Below are 22475 nucleotides of genomic sequence, written 5' to 3'. Positions count from 1 at the left end.
AGGTGCTAAATAATTTATTTGTTGAAAGGGCTGAGGAAGAATCCTAGTCCTCCGTAGTTTGTGAATCTGGAGGTTGGAGAAGGTTATAGTTTAATGGTTCTTGGAAAGACAAGAGGGGCTGATTCTTCAAAAATAGAATGTCTGTCTGTTGAGCATGTACTTTGTTACTAGGGATTGTTAAGCATGTCTGTATATTCTCATTTAAATGTCACCACTTTACAAGGGTCCATTTTTAAAAATTTTTTGTTAGAATAAGGAAACTGAGGGTCCGGGAAGTTAAGTAATTTGTCCAGAGTTAATATAGCTCATAAGTGACAGAGCCCAGTTTTTGTTTTTCTTAAATTCACAATGACTGTTCTATTAAGCTATAAGAGTATAGTATTCAGTGTACTATTTTCGTTAGACTATCTGAATGGACTGTGTAGCATATTTGAGATAAAGTATTCAGATTGTTTTAATGTGACTGAAAGAGAGAATAAATAAAAGAATAGGAGGGACAATATATCCATGGCTATTCCAGGTCCTTTGCTCTTTTGAAATGATAATCCTACAGGAGAAGGAAGTTGATTCATGTGGATAGTATCTGTGCTTGATATGAGCAATGCGATTACGTGGAGTGTGAGGCTCCTAACAGCCTGACTCAGCTTGTTCTCCCCGCACACGTTCCTCCTGTCTCACCGCTACAGGTAAACATGCTATTCCTAACTTGGTAAAGAATCTGCCAGGAGGGCAACAGAGCTCTTCCCAGAATTTCTCTGAGGACACTGTGGTCTCTGTTTTGAATACCATCAATGAAGTTATTGCTGAGAACTTGGAGGCTGCCAAAAAGCTTCGAGAAACACAGGGTATTGAGAAGCTGGTTTTGATCAACAAATCAGGGTGAGATTAACACTTAAAATTACAACTGGAAAAGTTTGAATATGAGAGAGGGGTTGCTGGGAAGGGGCTTTCCCCTTTTGCTTTTTAAGGTTATTTTCCCTTATTTACATGGAAAGTATAAAGAGGTATTGCTCTTTTTTCTGTCTTAATGTTGATCCATAAATTGATAAGACTCTTACATCAAACATTTCTTTGTGTCACCGTTTGAGTTAAAATATGGGACTTGATGAATACTTGATCTTGCCCGTTTGGGGATTTATATCCTTACATTACATTATATTAGAGAGTACAAGTTTTCAGCTTCTTCCCTCGTCTTACATCCAAATTCCATCTGGTGTTACTTTCCTCAAAAGGAACCGCTCAGAAAAAGAAGTTCGAGCAGCAGCGCTTGTATTACAGACAATCTGGGGATATAAGGAACTGCGGAAGCCACTGGAAAAAGAAGGATGGAAGAAGTCAGACTTTCAGGTAGAATAACTCTTGGGACTGAGACTTTCACCTTTTTTTCCCCTTGGTCTCAGGTAATGCTTTTGTCTTTGGTTCTTCTATTTCACTGTCACACTGAGTCTACTTCTTTGTTTTTTTTCTTTTGTATTTTGGCGGCATGTGGGATGGTTCCCCAACCAGGGATTGAACCTGGGCCTCCGCAGTGAAAACGCTGAATCCTAACCACTAGGCCACCAGGGAACTTCCCCTGAGTCTACTTTTGCCCCAAGTCTCTGTGTGTAAAGAAATCATTTATTAACGTTTCCCCCAAAATGGTGCCTATAGTTCATTTGCTGCTGAAATAGCTCTGGTCTTCCTCTGTGTCATAGCACAGTGTAAATGCCAGTGGTAATGAAGGATGATGGCCTTTTTTGACTTTTCTCCGAATCTGCCTTAGCCCTTTGAAGGAGTTTGCCATTTTCTGAACTGTCATTTTCTGAGACTGTATCTCCTTGATAGCGTGAGTGTTTGATACCTTTGTAATCTGTTCAGAACACAAATAGAAGCCTAATATCCTAGTTTCTTTTTTGTTTTTTAAATTTATTTTATTTTATTTATTTTATTTTTGGCTGCATTGGGTCTTCGTTGCTGCAAGCGGGCTTTACTCTGGTTGCGGCGAGCGGGGGCTACTCTTTGTTGTGGTGTGCAGGCTTCTCATTGTGGTGGCTTCTCTTGTTGGGAGCACGGGCTCTAGGCGCGTGGGCTTCAGTAGTTGTGGCTCGCGGGCTGTAGAGCTCAGGCTCAGTAGTTGTGGCGCACAGGCTTAGTTGCTCCGCGGCGTGTGGGATCTTCCCGGACCAGGGCTCGAACCTGTGTCCCCTGCATTGGCAGGCGAATTCCTAACCACTGTGCCACCATAGAAGCCCTAATATCCTAGTTTTGTTTCACTGTATAGGTGTTTATTTAACCCTTACGAGTTACCTTTTGGTAAGAATCACATTCGGGAATAAGGACCTGAAAGTCTTATTTCTTATTAAGGAATAAGATAAGGGTGAATTCAGTACTCTGTGACATTATTGTGTTTTGTTTGCCTCCAGGTGAATCTAAACAATGCTTCTCGAAGCCAGAGCAGTCATTCATATGATGACAGCACTCTCCCTCTCATTGACCGGAACCAGAAATCAGGTACAGTAACCAGGGGACATACCTCTCTGCTTTTATTCCACTTCTGCTATTCTTTTGTTAGATGGCTTACCATCTAATGAAATAGCATATATATTTATTTCTGAATGAGCTTGTCTTTTGGTGGAGGGAGAGTAATACTTCACCTCAGGATTATAACCCAGAAGCTGGTAGACGGGAGCATCAGCAAATAAGACAGGCAGTTAGCCTGCGTGTGACTCCCGCATCTTTGCTAGTGGACTTAAAATGACCAGGGAGCGAACCCCACTCTGTTTTCTCTATTTAAGATATACTTGGCATATAGTAGTGTATAAATTTAAGATGTACAGCATAATGATTTGACATATGTATATAGATAGTGCCTGACTTAACGACGGTTTGGCTTAAGATTTTTTGACTTTGTGGTGGTGCAAAAGTGACGTGCATTCAGTAGAAACTGCATTTCAAATGCTGAGTTTTGCTGTTTTCCCTGGCTAGCGATAACATGGTGGGACAGCGTCTCACACTGCAGCATTGGCTGCAGCTCCCAGTTAGCCATGCAGTCATGAGGGTGGACAGCCGGTACACTTACAACCATTCTGTTTTTCACTTTTAGTACAGTATTCGATAAATTATATTATGAGGTATTCAAGACTTTATTATAAAGTAGGCTTTGTGTTAGATGATTTTGTCCAACTGTAGGCTGATGTAAGTATTGTGAGCACGTTTAAGGTAGGCTGGGCTAAGCTATGACTGGTGGGTTAGGTGTATTAAAATGCATTTTCAACTTATATTTCCAACTTATGATAGGTTTATTAGGATGTAACCCCGTTGTAAGTCCGAGGAAGATCTGTATATTGCAAAATGATTTCTTTTCCCTTTTAAATTTTCATATACTACCAAGTAGTATGTGTTTACTGTTGAAAAATTAGAAAATACAAACCAGAAAAATGACAACAAAAAAGTCACTTATTTCTGTTATCCAGAGATAACCACTCCTATTCTGTATCCTCTAAGCACTGCCATGTGAGCAGATACGTTTTTCTTCAAAAGGCAAATCATATATTTAGTGCTTCTTATGACCCTTTTAATCTTAATGACACTTGGGTTTTGCCTCGGTCAGGGTTCTTAAAATGTGGTCTGAGGATCGCCACATCTGTTGACGTTTGTGCTGATGGTGCATAAGCAGTGGTGGTGCTTTATTGCTGGAGGCTGAGTGTAAACCAGGGCGACGACACCAAACCAAACTAGTGGTTGCAGTCTTCGTTGCCATGTACTTGCAGTTATAAGAAGGGCCAGTTTCGGGAGGGTAGGACGAAAAAAAGGAGCCAATTTCACTTAAGAATGTACTTGATGGAACGGTAGCAATATTAATTTTCTTGTTTCTGCTCTTGAGTACACAGCTGTTTAATAACCTGTGTTGATGATATAGGGGGTACTCATAAAGCACCCTGCAGCATGCCAAAGCATGATGGTAATCTTGAGGAAAAGCACTTGTGCTATTGTTGGAGTTACTAGGTACACTAACCACTTTTTTTTTTTGGAAAGCTATTTTTACTTTAAAAAATAGACATTTTCTTGAAAATGAACACAGTGAGCTTGTCAGTTTGAGGAAAAATAACTGACAGTACTTGCCTGAAATTTCAAGTGAAAATTTTATTTTTATTTATTTATTTTTAAAATTTATTTATGGCTGTGTTGGGTCTTCGTTTCTGTGCGAGGGCTTTCTCTAGTTGTGGCAAGCGGAGGCCACTCTTCATCGCGGTGCACGGGTTTCTCACTATCGTGGCCTCTCTTGTTGCGGAGCACAGGCTCCAGATGTGCAGGCTCAGTAGTTGTGGCTCATGGGCCTAGTTGCTCCGCGGCATGTGGGATCTTCCCAGACCAGGGCTTGAACCTGTGTGCCCTGCATTGGCAGGCAGATTCTCAACCACTGTGCCACCAGGGAAGCCTGAAAATTTTAATTTTGGAAGAATTGTATCTGTCACTGTGAGCCTGGTAACATCCCAACAGTTAATATACTTTTAAATGAAATCAGTGGTGATGTTAACGAATGTGATTTTTTTGATATTATATCATGAAATGTGTTAACATTTAGAAAATCTGCATAACTCTGTGAACCAGTATTTTCCAAGTGACCAGTGCATGATTTTCAAAATCATGCATGAGTAACTGATCCATTCAAAGTGTAAGACAGAGCGATAGATATTAATTTAACAGACTACGAAGAGAGCATTAGTTTGGATTCAGATTCCTTATTGCGCTAACCTTAAAGAAACTCTCCTTGTCGAGTATTAGTGTACTATCAAGGAATATCCACAGTTATCTGAAAAGACTAATAAAGTTCTCCTCCCTTTTCCAACTTCTTATCTGTGTGATGCTGGATTTTCTTTATATAATTCATCCAAAATAGCATCACAACGGATTGAGTACAGAGGCAGATACGGGAATCTAGCTATCTTCTCTTTAAAGATGTGCAAAAATGTAAAACAGTGCTTTGTATTTTTTTTGATAAGTGTGTACGCTTTATAAAGCCATCTTGAACGCTTTGGTCCACTATCCACTGTGACGCTACTAAGTAGGAATCAGTTTGATTCTGTTTTTTTTTACTTTCTGGTGAGAAAAAAGCATTTTTAATTTTTATCCTTTTTTTTATTGGAGTATAGTTGATTTACAGTGCTGTGTCAGTTTCTGCTGTACAGCAGAGTGAGTCATTTATGTTCATCCAAAATAATATCACAACGGATTGAGTACAGAGGCAGATACGGGAATCTAGCTATCTTCTCTTAAACCAAACTTTAAATATGTGCAAAAATGTAAAACAGTGCTTTCTTTAAAAAAATTAAAAGTATTATTTATGTTAACGGAATAAGTATTGTTCTTTTAAATGAAATATTTAAAATAAATTTTAAATGAAATAAATATTTAAAAGCACTGTAGCTATTAATACATGTAGTCTATACCAGTGAACATTCTTTGGATCCTCCTAACTTCTAAGAATATAAAGGGGCCCTGAGACCAAATAATTTGAAACCTGCTGGCTTAGAGTGAATCGTTTCTTATGTTAGAGTCTGTAGGAAAGGGATCTCTTTAAGTCCCATGAGGGCTTTGTCTAGAGCCTGGCACTTGTGGTGGGTGCTTAGTAAAAGTTTGATGGGAGGGAGGGGGAAGGGAGGACAGACTAGAGAGCAATTTTTATGAGTTTAGGTTTTGAAGAGTTGGGTTTTGACCTGGATAACTTTCTGACTCCCTGTAGATAAGAAACCTGATCGGGAAGAAATTCAGATGAGCAGCATGGGATCAAACACAAAATCATTAGGTAGGTGATTAATCCCTGCCTAAGGATATGGAGCAAACCATATTATCATATGGGATGAGGAGAACTGTCCGGCTCTGCAGCTCTTTCCAGCACCCGCACCATTCACCTTCCTGGAAGGACACTGGCTGGACATTCCATTGGGAAGGATTCAAGGAAATGTAGTAAAACCTGATCTGTCTACCTTTTTCCACATTCCCAAATGCTCAAAGGTTAAAAAAAAAAAATCTTCATATGCCTCCCGCATTAATACAGAATCAAGCGTGTGTCCCTAAACTGTTGCTCACGGCCTTTCACAGTCTGACGCCCGGTTCACTCTGTCTTACTCTGCATATACTCTGTTTGAGCCCACCTAGTCTACTTGCTATCCTGTCTCTTCACTCTATACTTTTTTATCTTGCTCTTGTAATACCTCCTATTGGAATGTCCTTCCCACTTGCTTTGTAAATGGTCTTCATCCCCAAAGGCTTGGCTGAATTCCTGTCTACTTTGTTAGGTCCTTCCTAACTATTGCAGCTCACCTCACTATCTTCTAATTCCAGTACCCTTCATAGATCTCTTCAGTTTAGCTTTATTATCATATATGATATATTTTGCCTTCCCAGTTAGATGTAAGTTTTTTTATGTCAAGGACCACCTGACCTTAATGCCTTTGGTAAAGCTCAAATGCTTTACCAAAGAGGTGCCTAAATCACATTTATCTGCTTAATACATATTTTACACTAGAGGGGAACATCATGTCTCTGTACTTCTTTTTTTTTTTTAAACTAGATAACAACTATTCCACACTGAATGAGAGGGGAGACCACAGTAGAACACTGGATCGATCTGGGGATCTAGGCGAAATGGAGCCATTGAAGGGAACGCCCCTGATGGTAAATTCTCTTTATATACTCTTGTCCTTCTGAGGCTAGTTCTGTTTTGAAGCCTGCATGTTCTGTGAAATAGGAGAAAAGTACTTAGTGAAAGACAGCACCTTTCCTTGTAGGGGTTTTCAGGGAAAAAGTAGGAGTTTTGATTCACGTTGGGATTTCTGGTGCCATTATTCTGTGATGGTCGAGATGGGAGAAGGAAGGCTATAAATGTGTTGCTTATGTGACTAGCGCCAGCTGATCTATTCTCGCATTACTCTCTTTCTGTTCCTGCCTTTTTCTGAATATCTTGCCCTTCACTTACTATTACCTTGTTTTGTTTGAGTTTACAAATTTGGGGATTTTCCCTAGATCTGGCACGCACTCACGAGGTTCCTGTTTTCTTACTCTCATACTAACACATTGCATGTGTTCACAGCAGGACGAGGGGCAGGAATCTCTGGAGGAAGAGGTGGATGTGTTGGTTTTGGACGATGAGGGGGACCAAATGTCTTACTCCCCCATGGTATGTCCTTCAGCCACCCCCAAGATCATCCTTGAGGAAGGAGGTCTCTGTGTGCCAGCAGTTTGCCAATCATGCTGATCTGATCAGTCTCAGCCACACGGGGCTTAGGGGTGCTGCTTCTGTGATTGTTACCTCTTAAGAGGCTGGGACATGCCACTGGTGATCTGATTCTCCATTATGTGCTACTTTCTTCCCTTCAGATTTGCTCAGCTCTCTTCTGGTTCTCCTTATTCCAACCCTATTAACGTCTCTTTCTCTTTTTTCCCTACAGCAGAAGATTTAGCACCACTCTCTCCACTACGTCTGGGCTTATAATATATGTACTTTTATTTTTTGGTGGTGAAATGGACTGATGATTTTTCCCTTTCTTCGCTGGACTGTTGTGCCCACTGCCACACCGCCTCCTGCCCTTGTAGCCCTAAGTGGCTGCCTTCTTTCCATCAACTCCCTAACTTCTTCCAGTGAAGCTTAATTGTCCCTCCTCCCCCCTCCAGATCCCCTGCAATTACTCCCAAGAAGCCTGACTCAGTTATATGCATATCTTGAGAAAGTGCTGCGGATTAGCTCTTTTTGCCAGCTCTCCCTGGAACTCTTGGCCTTGTGTGGAGGGAGGGAGAGCGTGGGAAGCCTCACTGGAGGCTATGGGAAGAATTGGAGGTTATATGCTATATACGCAGTGTCCAGCAATCTGATAAACCCATGATTCTTAAGCAAGATTTTTCTTCTCTTGGTGGGGAAGGGACCTTTACTTTTTTGGAGAGTGGAGGGCGTGAGCTCTTCCTTTATTCCTAATGACTATTTTTGAAGCAAAGACGGCCGGCGACATTGGCACATACCACTTGGCAAGGGCCCTTGAGCAAGTGAAGGTTTCCTAGAGCGGAGATTAAGAAACCTCGCCCTCCTCATCTCCAGGGCAGGGACCATCAAGGACCTACAGACTCCATCTCTTCTCCAAGCCTCATGCCAGCCCTGGGCTGCAGCTACTGCCCCTTACTGAGGCTGTCCTTAACCCTCCACTCCCATCCTGTGATGATAATGTCTGCTGACTTGGCCTGGCCATTTTCAAGAGGCTGTAGAAAGAGGAGAATATGTCAAGGAAGACTTCTTGGGTGAGAAGGAGCAGAAAGATGTCTTCTGGGGAGAAGAGCCTCTAGGAGGAGCGAGTAGGAATGTACATGAATCATTTAGTCTGAAACTGTCAGGAAGCTACAAAGCTGGCTTCCCCCTGCCCTTATTTCTCCTTTTTCTCACCCTTATAGCCCCATCCTCCCCTGCTTCCTCCCTGGATTGGCTGGCTGACTAAAGGACTTGATGTACATACTCCTGCCCCCTTTACCCTTAAAAAGGTGGGGTTCGCCCCTGGCTTTGCCTCTTCTTTGTGCCTTTGGCCTGGGGTGCATCTCCTCCTTCCCTTCCATGTGCCTTTCTTTGCCTCTGCAGTCTCATTTCTCATGATTTTGCAAATTATATTTTGTTGCTTTCTTACCTACTTCTTGGCCCTAAATAGCAGAAAGAAGAGGAGGGGTGACCTAGAGAACCTCAGTCTCTCCACTGGGAATTGGAATAGCCTCTAATTTTAGCCATAGAAGGTTTTTCTCAACTGTATATGTTGGGATTTTGCAAAAATCCTGTTCTGATGAACCTCCAAATGAGATTGGTGGGAGGAGTGAGTGGTGTGGCTCTTGCTCCTTAGTTGCCCAGAATGATAGTCGTCTCTGAAGGGGGTTATAGGGAAGTCATGTCCATATCCCCCTCCCCGACCGCCCCCCCACCCCTGTTCCTCCTCCTTTTAGTTTAGTGTATATTAGCAGGTTGGGCTAGAGGAGTCAGCTGCTATGCGGTTGATTTTTTTGTTTGTTTTTAACCCTTTCCCTTATTTGCCTTTTACTCCTCCCCTTAATCTAAAAGCTCTGTTTAATGCAACTGGAAGTCTTTATCCTCCTCTCTCCCCCTTCCTTTATATATTGAGGCTTTGGGGGAGGAGAAAAGTGCACAACCCACCACCCGCCTTCCCCTTTGCATTAAAATTCCTTATTTACCCCTTTTCCCCTTCACATTTCGTCCCACTCCTTTTCTGGCAAAAAGGGGCCTTTTCCTTTCTGTGGCCCTAAGAGCATACTGCACAGGGGAAATCGCCCCCATCCAGATGTGGCTCCACTCTTGGTTTCTCTTGTCTTCTTCTGCTCTTTTCCTGGTGCTCTTTTTGTCGGTGGGGTGTGGGTGATAGAACAGCCATGGGCTTTTGGGGACCTTTAACTGTTTGTTTTTTCCTTTTCATTTATAAAAACACGAAACGTTCAATTTCAGAGAACCAAAAATCCCACCTTCCCACCGAACACTACTAAGGGGCATGTCTTCTGCTCCATACCTTTTCTGTTTTTCTTTCTCTCTTGTTAATGCTTTTAAAAACAAATGAGTTTTTTTATATAAATAAAGTTTTTAAAGTGTGTATGTGGGGGGGTCTGTGTCATTTCTTCACTTTAAGCTGTATCTCTTTTCTCCTTTTCATCTTGGTTACTTCCTTATGTATCAGTGTCCTTTTTCTCTGCAGAGCAACTAGAAGGGGATTGTACCAGGACTGATTTATTTTGAGCTCAATCCCAGCTCTTAACAAGGAACATTCTTTTTAATTATATATGAAACATTTTTCCTCTGAAGATTCTTAAAAATTAAATGTGGCTAAGTAGAGCACGGGAAGCTTATTGCTAACTTAGAGATAGGAAACTGAAGTATAAAGTATTAATAAGTCACTGGGATTCTTTTGCGACATTTGACAAAACTAACGTTGAATAAAGCTCATTGCAATTCATGACCCTCTTGAACATTTATGGGTAGAAGATTAGAAACTACCAGCTCCAGCTATCATCCTAATAAGTCTGAATATGTAGAATTAAAAGGCTCGCTAGGCCATGATGTGGCTTCTCAGGCTATTTGCAATCTTTTAGTAAGATGATAAGGGGCAGACCTATAGCTGCTTCCTCTGTGTCCTCCCAAGTAGTATGTGGGTGGGGAGCAAGTACTCATTGGATTACCAGGGGTTGTCTTTACTGTAGAGGCCAAGGATTAAGACCTACAGAAAGGGGCTTATTTCTCTGGGGCCCATATTTCCTGTTACATTATTAAGACTCGAGAATTTATGTAAAATGCTTTCTGTATGCCCGGTCTTTAGATTAAAAATATATAGCTGCTTCTGGTGATGCTCATGTCTCAATTTTGTTGAACTAGGTCTTGGGTATGAAAACTTTCTTGGGCTAGTTAAGACCAGGGAATCTAAGCATGGTAGCTGATAACCTTTTAAAGCTTGATTTGTGTCTGACAGTTGTAGTTTTAGAAGGATGAAGCACAGAGCCAAAAAGCTATTAGAGTTTGCTTTGCAGAGAGGTTTGGCAGACGTGCTGGAGATTTTTTTTTTTTTTTTTTTATAATGTAGAAAAACCTGGCTACTGGTGAATAGCCTTTATTTCTGTCATATTCTTTATTATGCACTGGCATTGAGCTACATAGAAACCTTACTCTTCTCTCGATTGGTCCATTTGTTTTATCTCATTCAATAAATATTTCCCCAGCATCTTCCATATGCCAGGCATTGTTGTGTATGTTAGGTTTAGATTAGAGAATGAAACAGATGGACCCTTTCTCATGTGCAATCCATGAGAATTCTATGCAGCTGAGGTCTGTGGTCTTTTAAAAACGTTTTTCTGCCCTTAACTAAAACAAAGTGTTAAAAGAATGATTTGTAAAGTCCCTGTATCTCGTTTCTTGACACTGATTTAGTAATGCTTTTGAAGGTTCTTGGTATCTCTTAATACGAACTTTAGGAATCCTGTGTATTTTGTCAAGATTTGCCCATTTGTTCCCTGATCCTTTAGAGCCTGAGTTTTTTTTTTTTCCCTGGAGGCGGTTATAGATTATGCTCAACCACTCTTCTGCCTCAGTGAGCCATTTTTGTGAACATGTTTGTGAAATAGCGGCAATGAGTCTTGCTGTGACATACTTTCTGACAGCTCAGAGCTATGGGCTCGCTTGGCCACTTGCTCTTTCTTGCTGAACTAATGCACTTTGTTACAGACTAGAAGTATCTCACCCAGGAAGAGCTAAGGACCAGTTACTCTAGATCGTTATTTTTCATTTTGTCTGTCTTTATATCTGAAGTACAGGATAGTAAAGGTTTATCTTGGTATTTTCATAGATAGAGTTACAGACGACCTACACCCAGCCTTATAGATCTGAGCAAGTACGCAGGAATTACCTGGGAAGCTTGTTAAAAATGCAGATCTCCATGCTGCGTTTCCAAAAATTGCTTAAATAAGTGGGACTCAGGAATCTGAAATCTTAAGTAACCTAGGTTATTCAAATGCCTGTGGTGAGTTAATTGCAACTTGAGACACTAAAGACTTGCTTAAGAATTCAGCTTCAAACTAGAATCCAGGATGACTGGCTTCGACTCCCCTGGCAGTGATACTAGTTTCATGGTGGGTGTGGTGATAACCACAAGAAAGGAGTGTTCATATAGGAAACAGTGTTTATCTCAAAGGAATGAATGATTGCTGTAGAATCTGAGATGACAGTGACAGGCTGACATGTAGCATGTAGGTAGGAGAAACTTTTGTAAATCATGTCATCTATATAACGCCCAAGCTGATGAGAGGTGAACTTAGCCCTTGATATGGGGCCCTCTAGGGCAATAGAGAATTCCCTAGAGCCGATGGCTCTAACTAAAGTGTCACTTCCGGCTACAAAGGGTACCTCAGCTGGGAAGCAAGTGGCCCCGTTGGCCAAAGCCAAGGAGGTGTGTCTGGAAATTTAAATCACTCCTGAGGGACAGCCTATGCCAAGAAAGCGCGCGCCTGCGTGTGCCCACACGCACGACATTGTAGGAGCTAATTTCTTTTTTTTTTGGCTGTGCCCTGTGGCTTGTGGGATCTCAGTTCCCCACCCAGGGATTGAAGCTGGGCTATGGCAGTGAAAGCCCGGAATCCTAACCACTAGGCCACCAGGGAACTCCGCAAATTTCTTTTTCATGTAAATTAATGAAGTGTTTTTTTTTTTTTTTTTTGGCCGCGGTGCGCGGCATGTGGGATCTTAATTCCCTGACCAGGGAGCGAACCCTCGCACCCTGCAGTGGAAGCACGGAGTCTTAACCACTGGACTGCCAGGGAAATCCCAACCTATGACCTCTTGACTTTGCTGCTGTCTACATCACTTAAAACACGAGTTCTTCAGCTGATCCACCCAGAATTTAGGGGCAGACGTGGATGGAGAGGAAGCTGGAGGAAATGAGGTAGGGGAAGCATAAATGAAAATAGTCATTTTGGTCTGTCTGTATTATATCCTGACTATTTTTTCCCTTTTTATGTAGTATGAAATGCAGCCATGAATGGATTGAGTCAAGAGCATTACACCTGTTAGTGTAATTGTAGGAGCCGTAAATATTATTGTAAGCATGTGACAACTAGCTATTTTGTTTTATTTTTAGCTGAGGAGAAACTGCTATGCTTCTCACTATATACATTTCTATCTTTATTGTTGAAAAGGACAGGTTCTTCCACTTTTATTTAGGATACAGAAGGGATTACTATCTTGCTGTCTTTGCCCAGGTATTTGTAGTGCTAATGGACAAGTAGTCTGATGCCATAAGGCATTTGTGCCTGAGGAAAAGAAAAAGAAATATGAGAGATTCACGGAAAGGTGCCAGGCACTTAACACCGCTCTCGTCTTCAGTTCTTTTTTGCTCCACCCTTAAGCCAAAGTTAGCATCGGGCTTTTGCAAACTTTGCACTCTGGGCCTTTTTACAACCCAGTCTGTTAGAATCAAGGGTGAGGGGAGTATAGTGTGTATAGTTGGAACTAATTCAGACTTCTGTTTTTTGGCATTGTGGTGGGTTGGGCACTCTGAAAAGTACTTTCAGCAGAAACAAGATGCTGGGTCAAATGTATTTATTTAAAAAATAGTTAAAAACATATTGCTGAACAAGCACAAAAGTAAGGAATCCATAGATCTTCAAAAATGAAGTGAAAACTGGGATTGTAGGAAGTAAGCAACTGCTAGAGCTAGCTTTTACTCAGCTTTTGCCAAAGTCAGCAGGCTTTCAGCATCTATTTTAGTGACTATGCAGGGTATGGGAAACAAAACGAAGGTGACTCCAAGTAAAGCCAGGATACCCTCAGTGTAAAGGTGAACAAGAAATCAACTCTTTGGAAGAGGGCAGCAAGGAATTTTATGTCTCAACCTTGATATTACCCCAAAACTGGGCTCACGTCTTGGTGGGTGTCAAGCCAAAGACACAGCCAAGCCAAAGATCAGGAGAAAGAAAGATTTATTACTTGCAGCAAGTAAGGAGAACACCAGGGATCTTTCCCAAAGCAGTGTCTCTCCGGATCAGCAAAATGGGGGAAGTTTTAAGCTAAGACTACGTGCATATTCATGAAGGAGCTTGGGCTCAGGAGAGTTCACCATAGAATTGGGGCTAAGGTTGACAGAGTACAAGCTTTAGTTGACTGAAACCAGAAAAGGTCAACATCACCATCTAGGTTCCAGTTGATCTGGTGGTTGAGTGCCCAAGGGGATGTTTAAATTCTGAAAAACAGCTCAAGAAAGTGCTTCAGACTAATCTTTACCATTAAAACAGAACTGGGAGTCTCTAGAACTCATTTATTAGCCTTGCTGTTGTTACTTCTCTTGCCCAGTAACAATTTGTTCTTTTGTTCCCTTAAGATCATTATTACTGAGACCTGTTCAAGGGCAGGCATTGTGGCCAGGCTTAGATCATAAAACGGCTTAGGCCTAAAATGGCTTCTCTTATGTCAAAAAGCTATATCTGGTTCTTTTCTGGGCTCCCTACTCTATCTGCTAACAGTTGGTCATGCCTTCAGGTGATTTCCAGAAGCAAGTGCAATCCCTTGAAGGCCTCAATTCCTATATATAAACACCCAAAGCAAATCCTGCTTAAAAATTTTAAGATGCACAAAGAAATAAGATGCCACAAATGGAAAAGGGGCCAAAAAGTCACAGAAGCTGATCCTTAAATACTTCCGATGATAGCATTGTCACACAGGCTAATGAAATAACTTTTTGATTAATGAGCTAATACAAGTTTGAAGCTAAGAGGTGACAAAAAACAACCCAGCAGATTTTTGGGGGGAAAAAAAGCCTTTCTGAATTAGAAATGAAAAATACAAATTTGAAATAAAAACTCAGATTAAGTTGATTGGAGAAATTGAAGGGGTTCTAGTGAATTGGAAGATCTCAAGAAATTATACAGAATGCAGTCCAAAGAGAGTGAAAGGAAGAATGGAAAATGACAAAGAAGTTGAGAAGCAGACGGTAGAGGACAAGTGAATGAGAAGATCTAATGTACTAAGGTATCTGGAGCTCCAGGAGGAGACAATAGGAAGAGACAATATCCAAGGAGGTAACCACCGATCAATTTTCAGATTTGATGAAAGGCACTAAACCTCAGATTTAGGAATCCCAGTGAGTTCGCCAAGCAAGATAAAAAGCAACTCGTATCTAGAGACTGAGGTAAAATGCTCTGTATCTTGAGCAGCTAGAGATAAAATGCAGACAAACCTTAGAAAACAGCCTAGATGGGTGACTTGTCAGCACCAACTGTGAAAGCCAGGAAACTGGAATTCTTTCGCTGCATCCCATTAACAAAAGAAGTTATCATGGAAGTTGACACTCGGTAAAACTTTTTTAAGAAAGAGGGCTAATGAGAAACATTTTCAGACAAAAGCAGAGTTTGCCACAGGTAAGCCAGGATTCCTGAGGCAGAAGGAAAATGGTCTTAAATGGAAAATCTGATTCAAGAAGGAACACTGAACAAAGATACTGGTAAATAATGTTGGTAAGAGTAGGTAAGCATTAAGTGTAAAAACTGTAATTTGTGGGAGGGGAATATGAGCTAGAATTAAACTACTGGACAACAATAACATGTAACTTGGGGTGACTAGAACACTAATTTTCATGTTCTTATATTCAGGAGGAAAGTGAATGTATTGATTAGCTTAAGACTTCTGTGAAACTGTACATATTAGCTAGAATAACCACTAGAGATCAGAGCATATCACCTTCAAGTAGAGAGGGAAGAAGGCAAGAGGAGGATGGGGGGATCAGATCTGGTACTACCTCTGACAGAACAATCTAAACTCCCAGGGTACCAGTTATAGGAAGTGGTGAGGAGCCTACCTGTGTATCACGGAACTGGGACATAGTGTATGCAGAAAAAGAACAGTGAGTGAAGTGTAGGAGGGGACAGAGAGAAGAGGTCCAAGATAGTTTCCATTAAAGCAAAGTTAAAATTTAAATAAAAATTATTTGCTGGGTTGTGTGTGAATTGGTCAGCCTGACTTAAAGATAGGAGGTTAGGACAGAATATTTTCATATCTTGCCCACTGAATTGCTGATTCCTGGAGTCCTTCAGGATATGGAACCTTAGTTTTACATCAGAGGAAGAAGAGTTAAATGAAAATTGAATCCATGCCCTCTATGTTTCCAGACCCCAGACCCCAGACCAAGATCCAAATAAACACTATAGGAAGATGAGAAAAAAATCCAAACATGAAACATCCAAGCAAACCCTACTCTCTTTGCTGCTAGTTACTTCTCTTTGCACTAGGAAACCCTGCAGCTTCTTAAAAACAAAACAAACAAAAACTCCCAAGCCAGAGAGTTCTCTAGTTTCGTGCCCCTAGTGACATCACCAACATTCTAGGAAGAAAATTCTCTCCTCCTTTTAGTCCTCGTTTTCAGGACCTCCTTTCCCTTCTTAAATACTGATGTACCACCAGGGTTCACATCTAGCCTGCTTCTGACTTTTTACTGACGGAATTCCTGGGAAGGACCTGGGTTCAACCTGATTCTCACCATGTCTTTGTAATTTTGAAAACAGGCCCCAGGCTCTCTTCTCAGTCTGGTTAAAGTCTGATGGTGGACCCTTGGTAATTCAGCTCTACTCGGTCTTGTAAAGTGTCTTGAATTCTGGTAACTCTTCTTCTAGTGATGGTTATCTCATTGCGAGTTGCTTTGTAACTTGTATTTTACATAATGTCACTTAAGTGATACTGACTTTTCTAAAGTGAAATCCTACACATATTTGTTCAATAAATACTTTATACAGGTGCTAGGACCAAAGGCCATTTCTGTTTTTGAGCCCCAGGGATAGAGGCATTAAATTTATGAGTCAATGAGATAAACGTTATTATAATGATACGTTTCTAGCACTAGAAGAAGGGTGAAGTCTGCTTGGAGTGAGGGCAAGACTTCACTGAGAGGTGATATTTTGGTTGGTTTGAAAGTATAGCTAGCATTTCATCAATTGGAGAAGATGTGTCATGCAGGACAGATGGCATAATGTGAAAAATATTGAGGTGTGGGTATCCTCATAGGTGAGGGGAAGTTTATTTTATAAAAACATTTCATCTAATAAATGGGGTGATTGAAATATCACCATTTTGCCATCCTTAATAAATAGATCTTAGGCACTGAGCATCAACAGCTTCTAACGTCACAAAAAGAGACAGATACCACCTACAAAGTGGTTTTTCAAAAAAAGAAAAACAAAAACCTGAGTCTGATCAAACCTATATCCAATTACTATTTTATAGGAAATACAGAGGTTGTAGGAAACGTTTAAGTACATTATGGGGATGCAATTAGCAAAATGGGGCAAGAATTACAAAACAAATGACCTAATTTTTAAAATAAATTAATTGCAAGAGGAAAAAAGATGGAAGGATACTTATAGACTGAAAGATATCAGTCAATCTACAGATTAAAAGACATAAACCAATCACAATGCATGAGTCTTATTTGGTTCCTGATATAAACATAACTTTATGAGAAAATTGGAAATTTGAACACTGGATACTTGATTTCACTAAGGGATGATTATTTTTTAGATGTGACACTGGTATTGTTGGTTATAATTAATTCCTTGTCAGACTGAGCAATGTGATGAAATTCTAGTGGATGGAATGTTATGAGGAAGTTTGCTTCTAAGTAGTATGGGGTAAGAGAGGTTAGAGAGGTATAAATGAAACAAGATTGGCTGTGAGCTAATAATCATTAAAGCTGGATTATGGGTATATTATTATATTTGATTTGATTTTTATGTATATTTGGAATTCCCCATAGTCAAAAGTTTTGAAAAATGGTGAAAAACAATTTGGGAGCTAATTGTTCCAGGTATGGGACTAGGAAGGGGGGATGGTGGCAGCAACTATAATGCTTGGGCTCTAAGTACTTTTACTGCCGTAAGCAGGCCAGTGGGATTCAAACCACTAGAGCTCCGTGGCGTTGCCTCCAGAGCAGCCACAAGGATGGGAGAGGGGTGCTGAACAGAGGGGACAGCTACTGTGTAGCTCACCTACACATTTTAACAAGAACAGCTTTGCTTCTAACTTTTATTAAATTGGACTTCTCAGTGATATTTCATTTAAAAACAGGATTCTGAAGCTTTAAAAATTTTCACTAACTATTAGGGGAACAACTGAATATTTTAAAGACTATCCCTTGAGCTGTTGTCCAGAAGATCGGAGGCAGGGAAATCAGCTAAGCGACTGTTGTGATATCACTGTGCTGAACAGAGGGGACAGCTACTGTGTAGCTCACCTACACATTTTAACAAGAACAGCTTTGCTTCTAACTTTTATTAAATTGGACTTCTCAGTGATATTTCATTTAAAAACAGGATTCTGAAGCTTTAAAAATTTTCACTAACTATTAGGGGAACAACTGAATATTTTAAAGACTATCCCTTGAGCTGTTGTCCAGAAGATCGGAGGCAGGGAAATCAGCTAAGCGACCTGTTGTGATATCACAAATGAATGAGAAGTTTGTTTTGAGGGGAATGTAGCTAATGAACATTTGGTCTAGGAGGTAAACGTTTTATGAAAATGTTTGGGTTTTTTTTGGCTGCGTTGTGTCTTCGTTGCTGCGCGCAGGCTTTCTCTAGTTGTAGTGAGCGGGGGCTACTCTTCATTGTGGTGCGCGGGCTTCTCAGCGCAGCGGCTTCTCTTGTTGCAGAGCACGGGCTGTAGGATGCACGGGCTTCAGTAGTTGTGGCACGTGGGCTCAGTAGTTGTGGCTCGCGGCCTTTAGAGCGCAGGCTCAGTAGTTGTGGCACACGGGCTTAGTTGCTCCGTAGCATGTGAGATCTTCCTGGACCAGGGCTCCAACCTGTGTCCCCTGTATTGGCAGGCGGATTCTTAAACACTGTGCCACAAGGGAAGTCCCTATGATAATATTTGTAATAGTTGTTTCCCGGTCCACAAAGGACAACAAAGAGGGTGTGGAAATATGCTCACTCTTCTAACAAAGTCAATCTCTCTGACCACCTCCTAGAGTACGGGCTGGAAGCCAGCTCCCTCTCCTACCCCATTCTTAGCAGAACACCAGGAGAACTCGTCCTCCTTGCTGCAGTCTCAGCATCTTTGATCACAGTCTCTATTCTTGTCCTCCTGTGCACCATGACTGATCATATAGGGAGGTAGGGAATGGTGACCACTTCTATCATCACTGCCCCATCTCAACTACAGCTGCCTCAGGTATGCCCCACCACATCTACCTGACAGTACTCTGGATTCTTATAGCAGCTGAACTCCAGATTGTAAAACCCAAGAGTTAACCACCATTTTTCTTCCCTTATCTCCACAACCTTGGAGTCTATCTGCCTAGGAAAATCCACTGGCCTTCCCTCCTATTACTGTCCCCTGGAGCTGATGTCTTCCTGACCCCTGTGCCTTTAAGCCACGCATCCATCCACCAAGTTCCTGTGGCTAATAAAAATAAGCTATTAACATTCCAGACTTACAGGTGAAAATGATTTAGGTACATCCTAAGGGTTCTCCACCTCACTGGCTTTCACTTCGCTCTGACTTGGTTCTGCTTGGCTTCTCAGAGTTTGTAGGTTTTTGTTCTTTTTTGAAAACCTTGCCCCGGCCCCCTGACTTGCTGCTTGAGTGAAGCTTCTCTAGTTCTCTTCGTGCGCATCAAGACAGTTCTTAGGCATCTTGAATTATGGAACTCCTTGAGAATCTGATGGTAGTAACAGACTTTCTCCAGAAAAATGCACACACACAGTATTTTGCCTATAATTTCAAAGTCTCTAGATTTTTAAAGCTGTGTTCAGTGCATCAGGAAGCCTTTTGGTGGTGGTGGTGGGATTGCTTGATAAAAGCGCAATGTTCTTTGGCTCTACCCCAGACCTATTAGATCAGAATCTCTGGTGGTAGAGCCTAGGAATCAACAATGTAAACAATCTCCCTGGTTGATTCTTAAGTACAGTAAAATTTAAGAAAGTGTGCTATAAAGACTCAGTTTATCTTCGCAGTCTGTCTCATCTTCCCCTCCCAGCCACTTAACTATGGTTCAAACTCCGGAGTCCTGGTCCTCTAGGGCTATAGTGAAGCCCCCTGTAGGAGAAACTCTAGAGTCTGACAATGGGGTTAGGTCTCTTTCATTTCCAGGCATAGTTCTAAATTTAGAGAGCCAAGTCATGTCTAAGAGAGCCACATTTCCCCCCTTCCTTTGATCCATCTTGCATCCATTCTTTATGTATTCTCTTTCCCCTATCCAGAGTGGAAACTCCCTTCTAATGGAGACACAGATTCCCACCCAAAGCAAGATGTCTTGTGCTTCTGCATGTTTGCCTCATCTCATGTGTTATTAGTCCTGTGGATAGCCAGTGGTTCAGAGTTAGAGGGCCTTGTAATTGGGGTAGAAGGATACAGTAAACAGGTTTGTGGGGTTAAATCTAAATGCTAGCAGGTCCAGGTACATCCTTGACGTTCCAAACTGACGACAGAGTAGAGAAGGTCACTGAGTAACTTCCTTTTAATTGATTCTTTTTACTGGCTATAAGCATTTTTTTAGATGTAATAACTGAAAACAATTTAGCAAATACAGTGGTTTTTTTTGTTTGCTTGTTTGTCTTAAAGCAGAAGATAAGTCAATTATAATCCTGGGTCCTGTCATCCAGAGGCAACTACTAGTAACATTTTGGCATCCTTCCATCTAGTATTTTCCTATTAAAAAAAAAACATAATAGAGCTTATACAATACAAACAACACAGTTACCTGCTTCTCTTGTCTAACATTGGTTTATAACATTTCCCAGTTAATTCTTCAAGACCATAATTTTTTTTTCATGGCTGTATGATATTTAATCAAATGGATATACCATTATTTATTTAACTTTTGCTCAGTTGTTGGATACTTAGGTATACTACTTATGTATGGTATTATAAGTATGCTGTAATAAACATCTTTGTGCATAAATCTTTGTCATCTGGATTATTTCCTTAGAAGAGGAATTTCTGGGTCAAAAGTTAAGAACATTTTTTCTTTAAGAACATTTTTGAGGCTCTTGATATACTGTACCGGGCTATTTTCAAGAAAGGTTACCTCCATGGGAATGTCTTAACCACACTCACACGTAGAAGTTGCACTACATAACAAAAGTACTTAAAAGGGTTTGCACACAAGCAAGATATTATAATGAAGTGTGGGTGAATAGGATTGAGAGGAGAGGGTCAATGGAAGCAACTCCTGGAGGAGGAGGTCTGTTTTGTTAATACTAGAGCAAAATCCTGTACCACATCCTCTCAGAGACTTCAGGCTTGAGTAAATATTATGACAGAGTTTTGGACTATGAACCCCAACCCAGTTTGCCATTGGTATTCTAATCTCTCAGGAGACTTGCCTCCTTTGTTCTTGTTCTTTCTGCTGTAGCTACTGTTATTTCCCCTTTGGCGCCTCTGCTAAGACTACTGCTGTCTTTTTCCTGTGCTGTTCCTGCCTTGAAATGGGAATAAAATTATCTTCCTTCGATAAGTAGAAGTCCTTGTTGGCCAGCTCTGGATCCTCAGCTCTAGTGACCACCCGCCACCCTCCCATCCCTGCTCAAGAGTGGCTTTACCCACTCTTTCAATTTCTTGTAGTTCCCTTCATTCGAGAACTTGAAACATGTTCCCCAGAGACTGGGCTGGGGAAGCGTCTCATGCAAATAGAGCTCCAGTGTTCTGTCTTATCCTAGATTTCCTGAGGTTCACTTGCACACTGGGTCCCCCTTCCCCAATTAATAAATGAACACATCTCTGAGATTTTCTAACAAACCATTTGAAAAATTGGAAGATTAGATTTAGATTATCTTCTGACATAGGTGAAAAACACTTGGGTACTAGTCCTATTTCTTCCTTTAACCAGTTGCATGACCACGGGGTAGTCTATGTACTCTCTGGGCCCCAATTTCCTCATCTATAAAATGAGTCATTTGGGTATTGTCATATTTAGGTTCCTGTCAACTCTGATAGTCTATGATCTGAAAGGAAATCGAGTTGTTTTTAAAGTTCACTGCAGAAACAAGAGACACAGAAAGCTAAGAATAAAGATAAACCTATTGGGTGATGAGTAGATCATTTGTAATTCAAAATGTTATCTGGGTTAGCACAGAAATAGGTCCTTTACATAAGACTATGATAAAGCATCACAAATCAAAGAGGGAAGAAAAGTCAGTAGATGGTGTTGGGATGATGGAGTTAACAACTAGGAAGAAAAAAATCTAAGAAGATTTTTTCCTCCCATACCACATAATACATTTATTTAGATTTTAAAAGTTATATTTAAAAGGGGGAGAAAAACAAGTGAATATTAGATTTTAGGGAGAAGAGCTTGCAAACTCTTTGAAAAAAGTTATGTTTTTTTTGGATCAGTTACAAAAAAATTGAGTGGAAAGTACAGAGTTTCCATATATCCCCTTACTTAGTGTCTCCCTACCCACCCCTGAACCAGTTCCCCTGTTATTGATATGGTGTATTCATGAGCCAACATTGGTTGATACATTGTTATTAATTGACATCCATACTTTACATTAGGGATCACTCTTTGTGTGAGTTTCTCTTTCTGTGGGTTTTGACAAATGTGTAATGTTTCCACCATTACAGTATCATACAGAATGGTTTCACTACTTTAAAAATCTTCTGTCTTCCTCTAATTAATCCCTTCCTCCTCCCTAACCCCTGGCAAGGATGTTTTTTTTTTTTTTTTTACTATCTCCATAGTTTTGACTCTTTCAGAATGTTTATACTTGGAATCATACATTAATGTAACTTTTTCAGGTTGTCTTATTTCGCTTAGCAATATGCATTTAAGGTTCCTTCATGTCTTTTAATGGCTTGATAGCTCTTTTAAAAATATTACTGAATAAGATTTCATTTTTTAAATTTATTTTTTATTTATTTATTTTTAAAATTTTTTGTGGTAAGCGGGCCTCTCACTGTTGTGGCCTCTCCCGTTGCAGAGCACAGACTCCGGACG

General features: G+C 40.7%; 1 protein-coding gene across 6 annotated transcripts in view; it reads left to right on the top strand.

Annotated features, from left to right (window-relative positions):
• CTNND1 (catenin delta 1) overlaps positions 1-10350 on the top strand; it is a 48313-nt gene extending 37963 nt beyond the window's left edge. For 5 of the 6 annotated variants that reach the window (XM_024749031.1, XM_024749030.1, XM_024749027.1 and 2 more), the window contains 7 exons: positions 687-879; positions 1233-1347; positions 2403-2490; positions 5723-5785; positions 6554-6657; positions 7073-7159; positions 7431-10350. In XM_024749031.1, the coding sequence (XP_024604799.1) occupies positions 687-879; positions 1233-1347; positions 2403-2490; positions 5723-5785; positions 6554-6657; positions 7073-7159; positions 7431-7442 (662 nt within the window). In that variant the 3' untranslated portion in view covers positions 7443-10350. The remainder of the gene's footprint in view (positions 1-686; positions 880-1232; positions 1348-2402; positions 2491-5722; positions 5786-6553; positions 6658-7072; positions 7160-7430) is intronic. The other variant, XM_024749029.1, reaches the window with a different exon arrangement.
• Positions 10351-22475: the final 12125 nt, after the last annotated feature.

Source organism: Neophocaena asiaeorientalis, unplaced genomic scaffold (assembly GCF_003031525.2).
Source record: "Neophocaena asiaeorientalis asiaeorientalis breed wild unplaced genomic scaffold, Neophocaena_asiaeorientalis_V1.1 scaffold43, whole genome shotgun sequence".
NCBI lineage: Eukaryota > Metazoa > Chordata > Mammalia > Artiodactyla > Phocoenidae > Neophocaena > Neophocaena asiaeorientalis.
The sequence above is the reverse complement of the archived record's forward strand: the minus strand, read 5'-3'. Positions and strand labels throughout refer to the sequence as shown.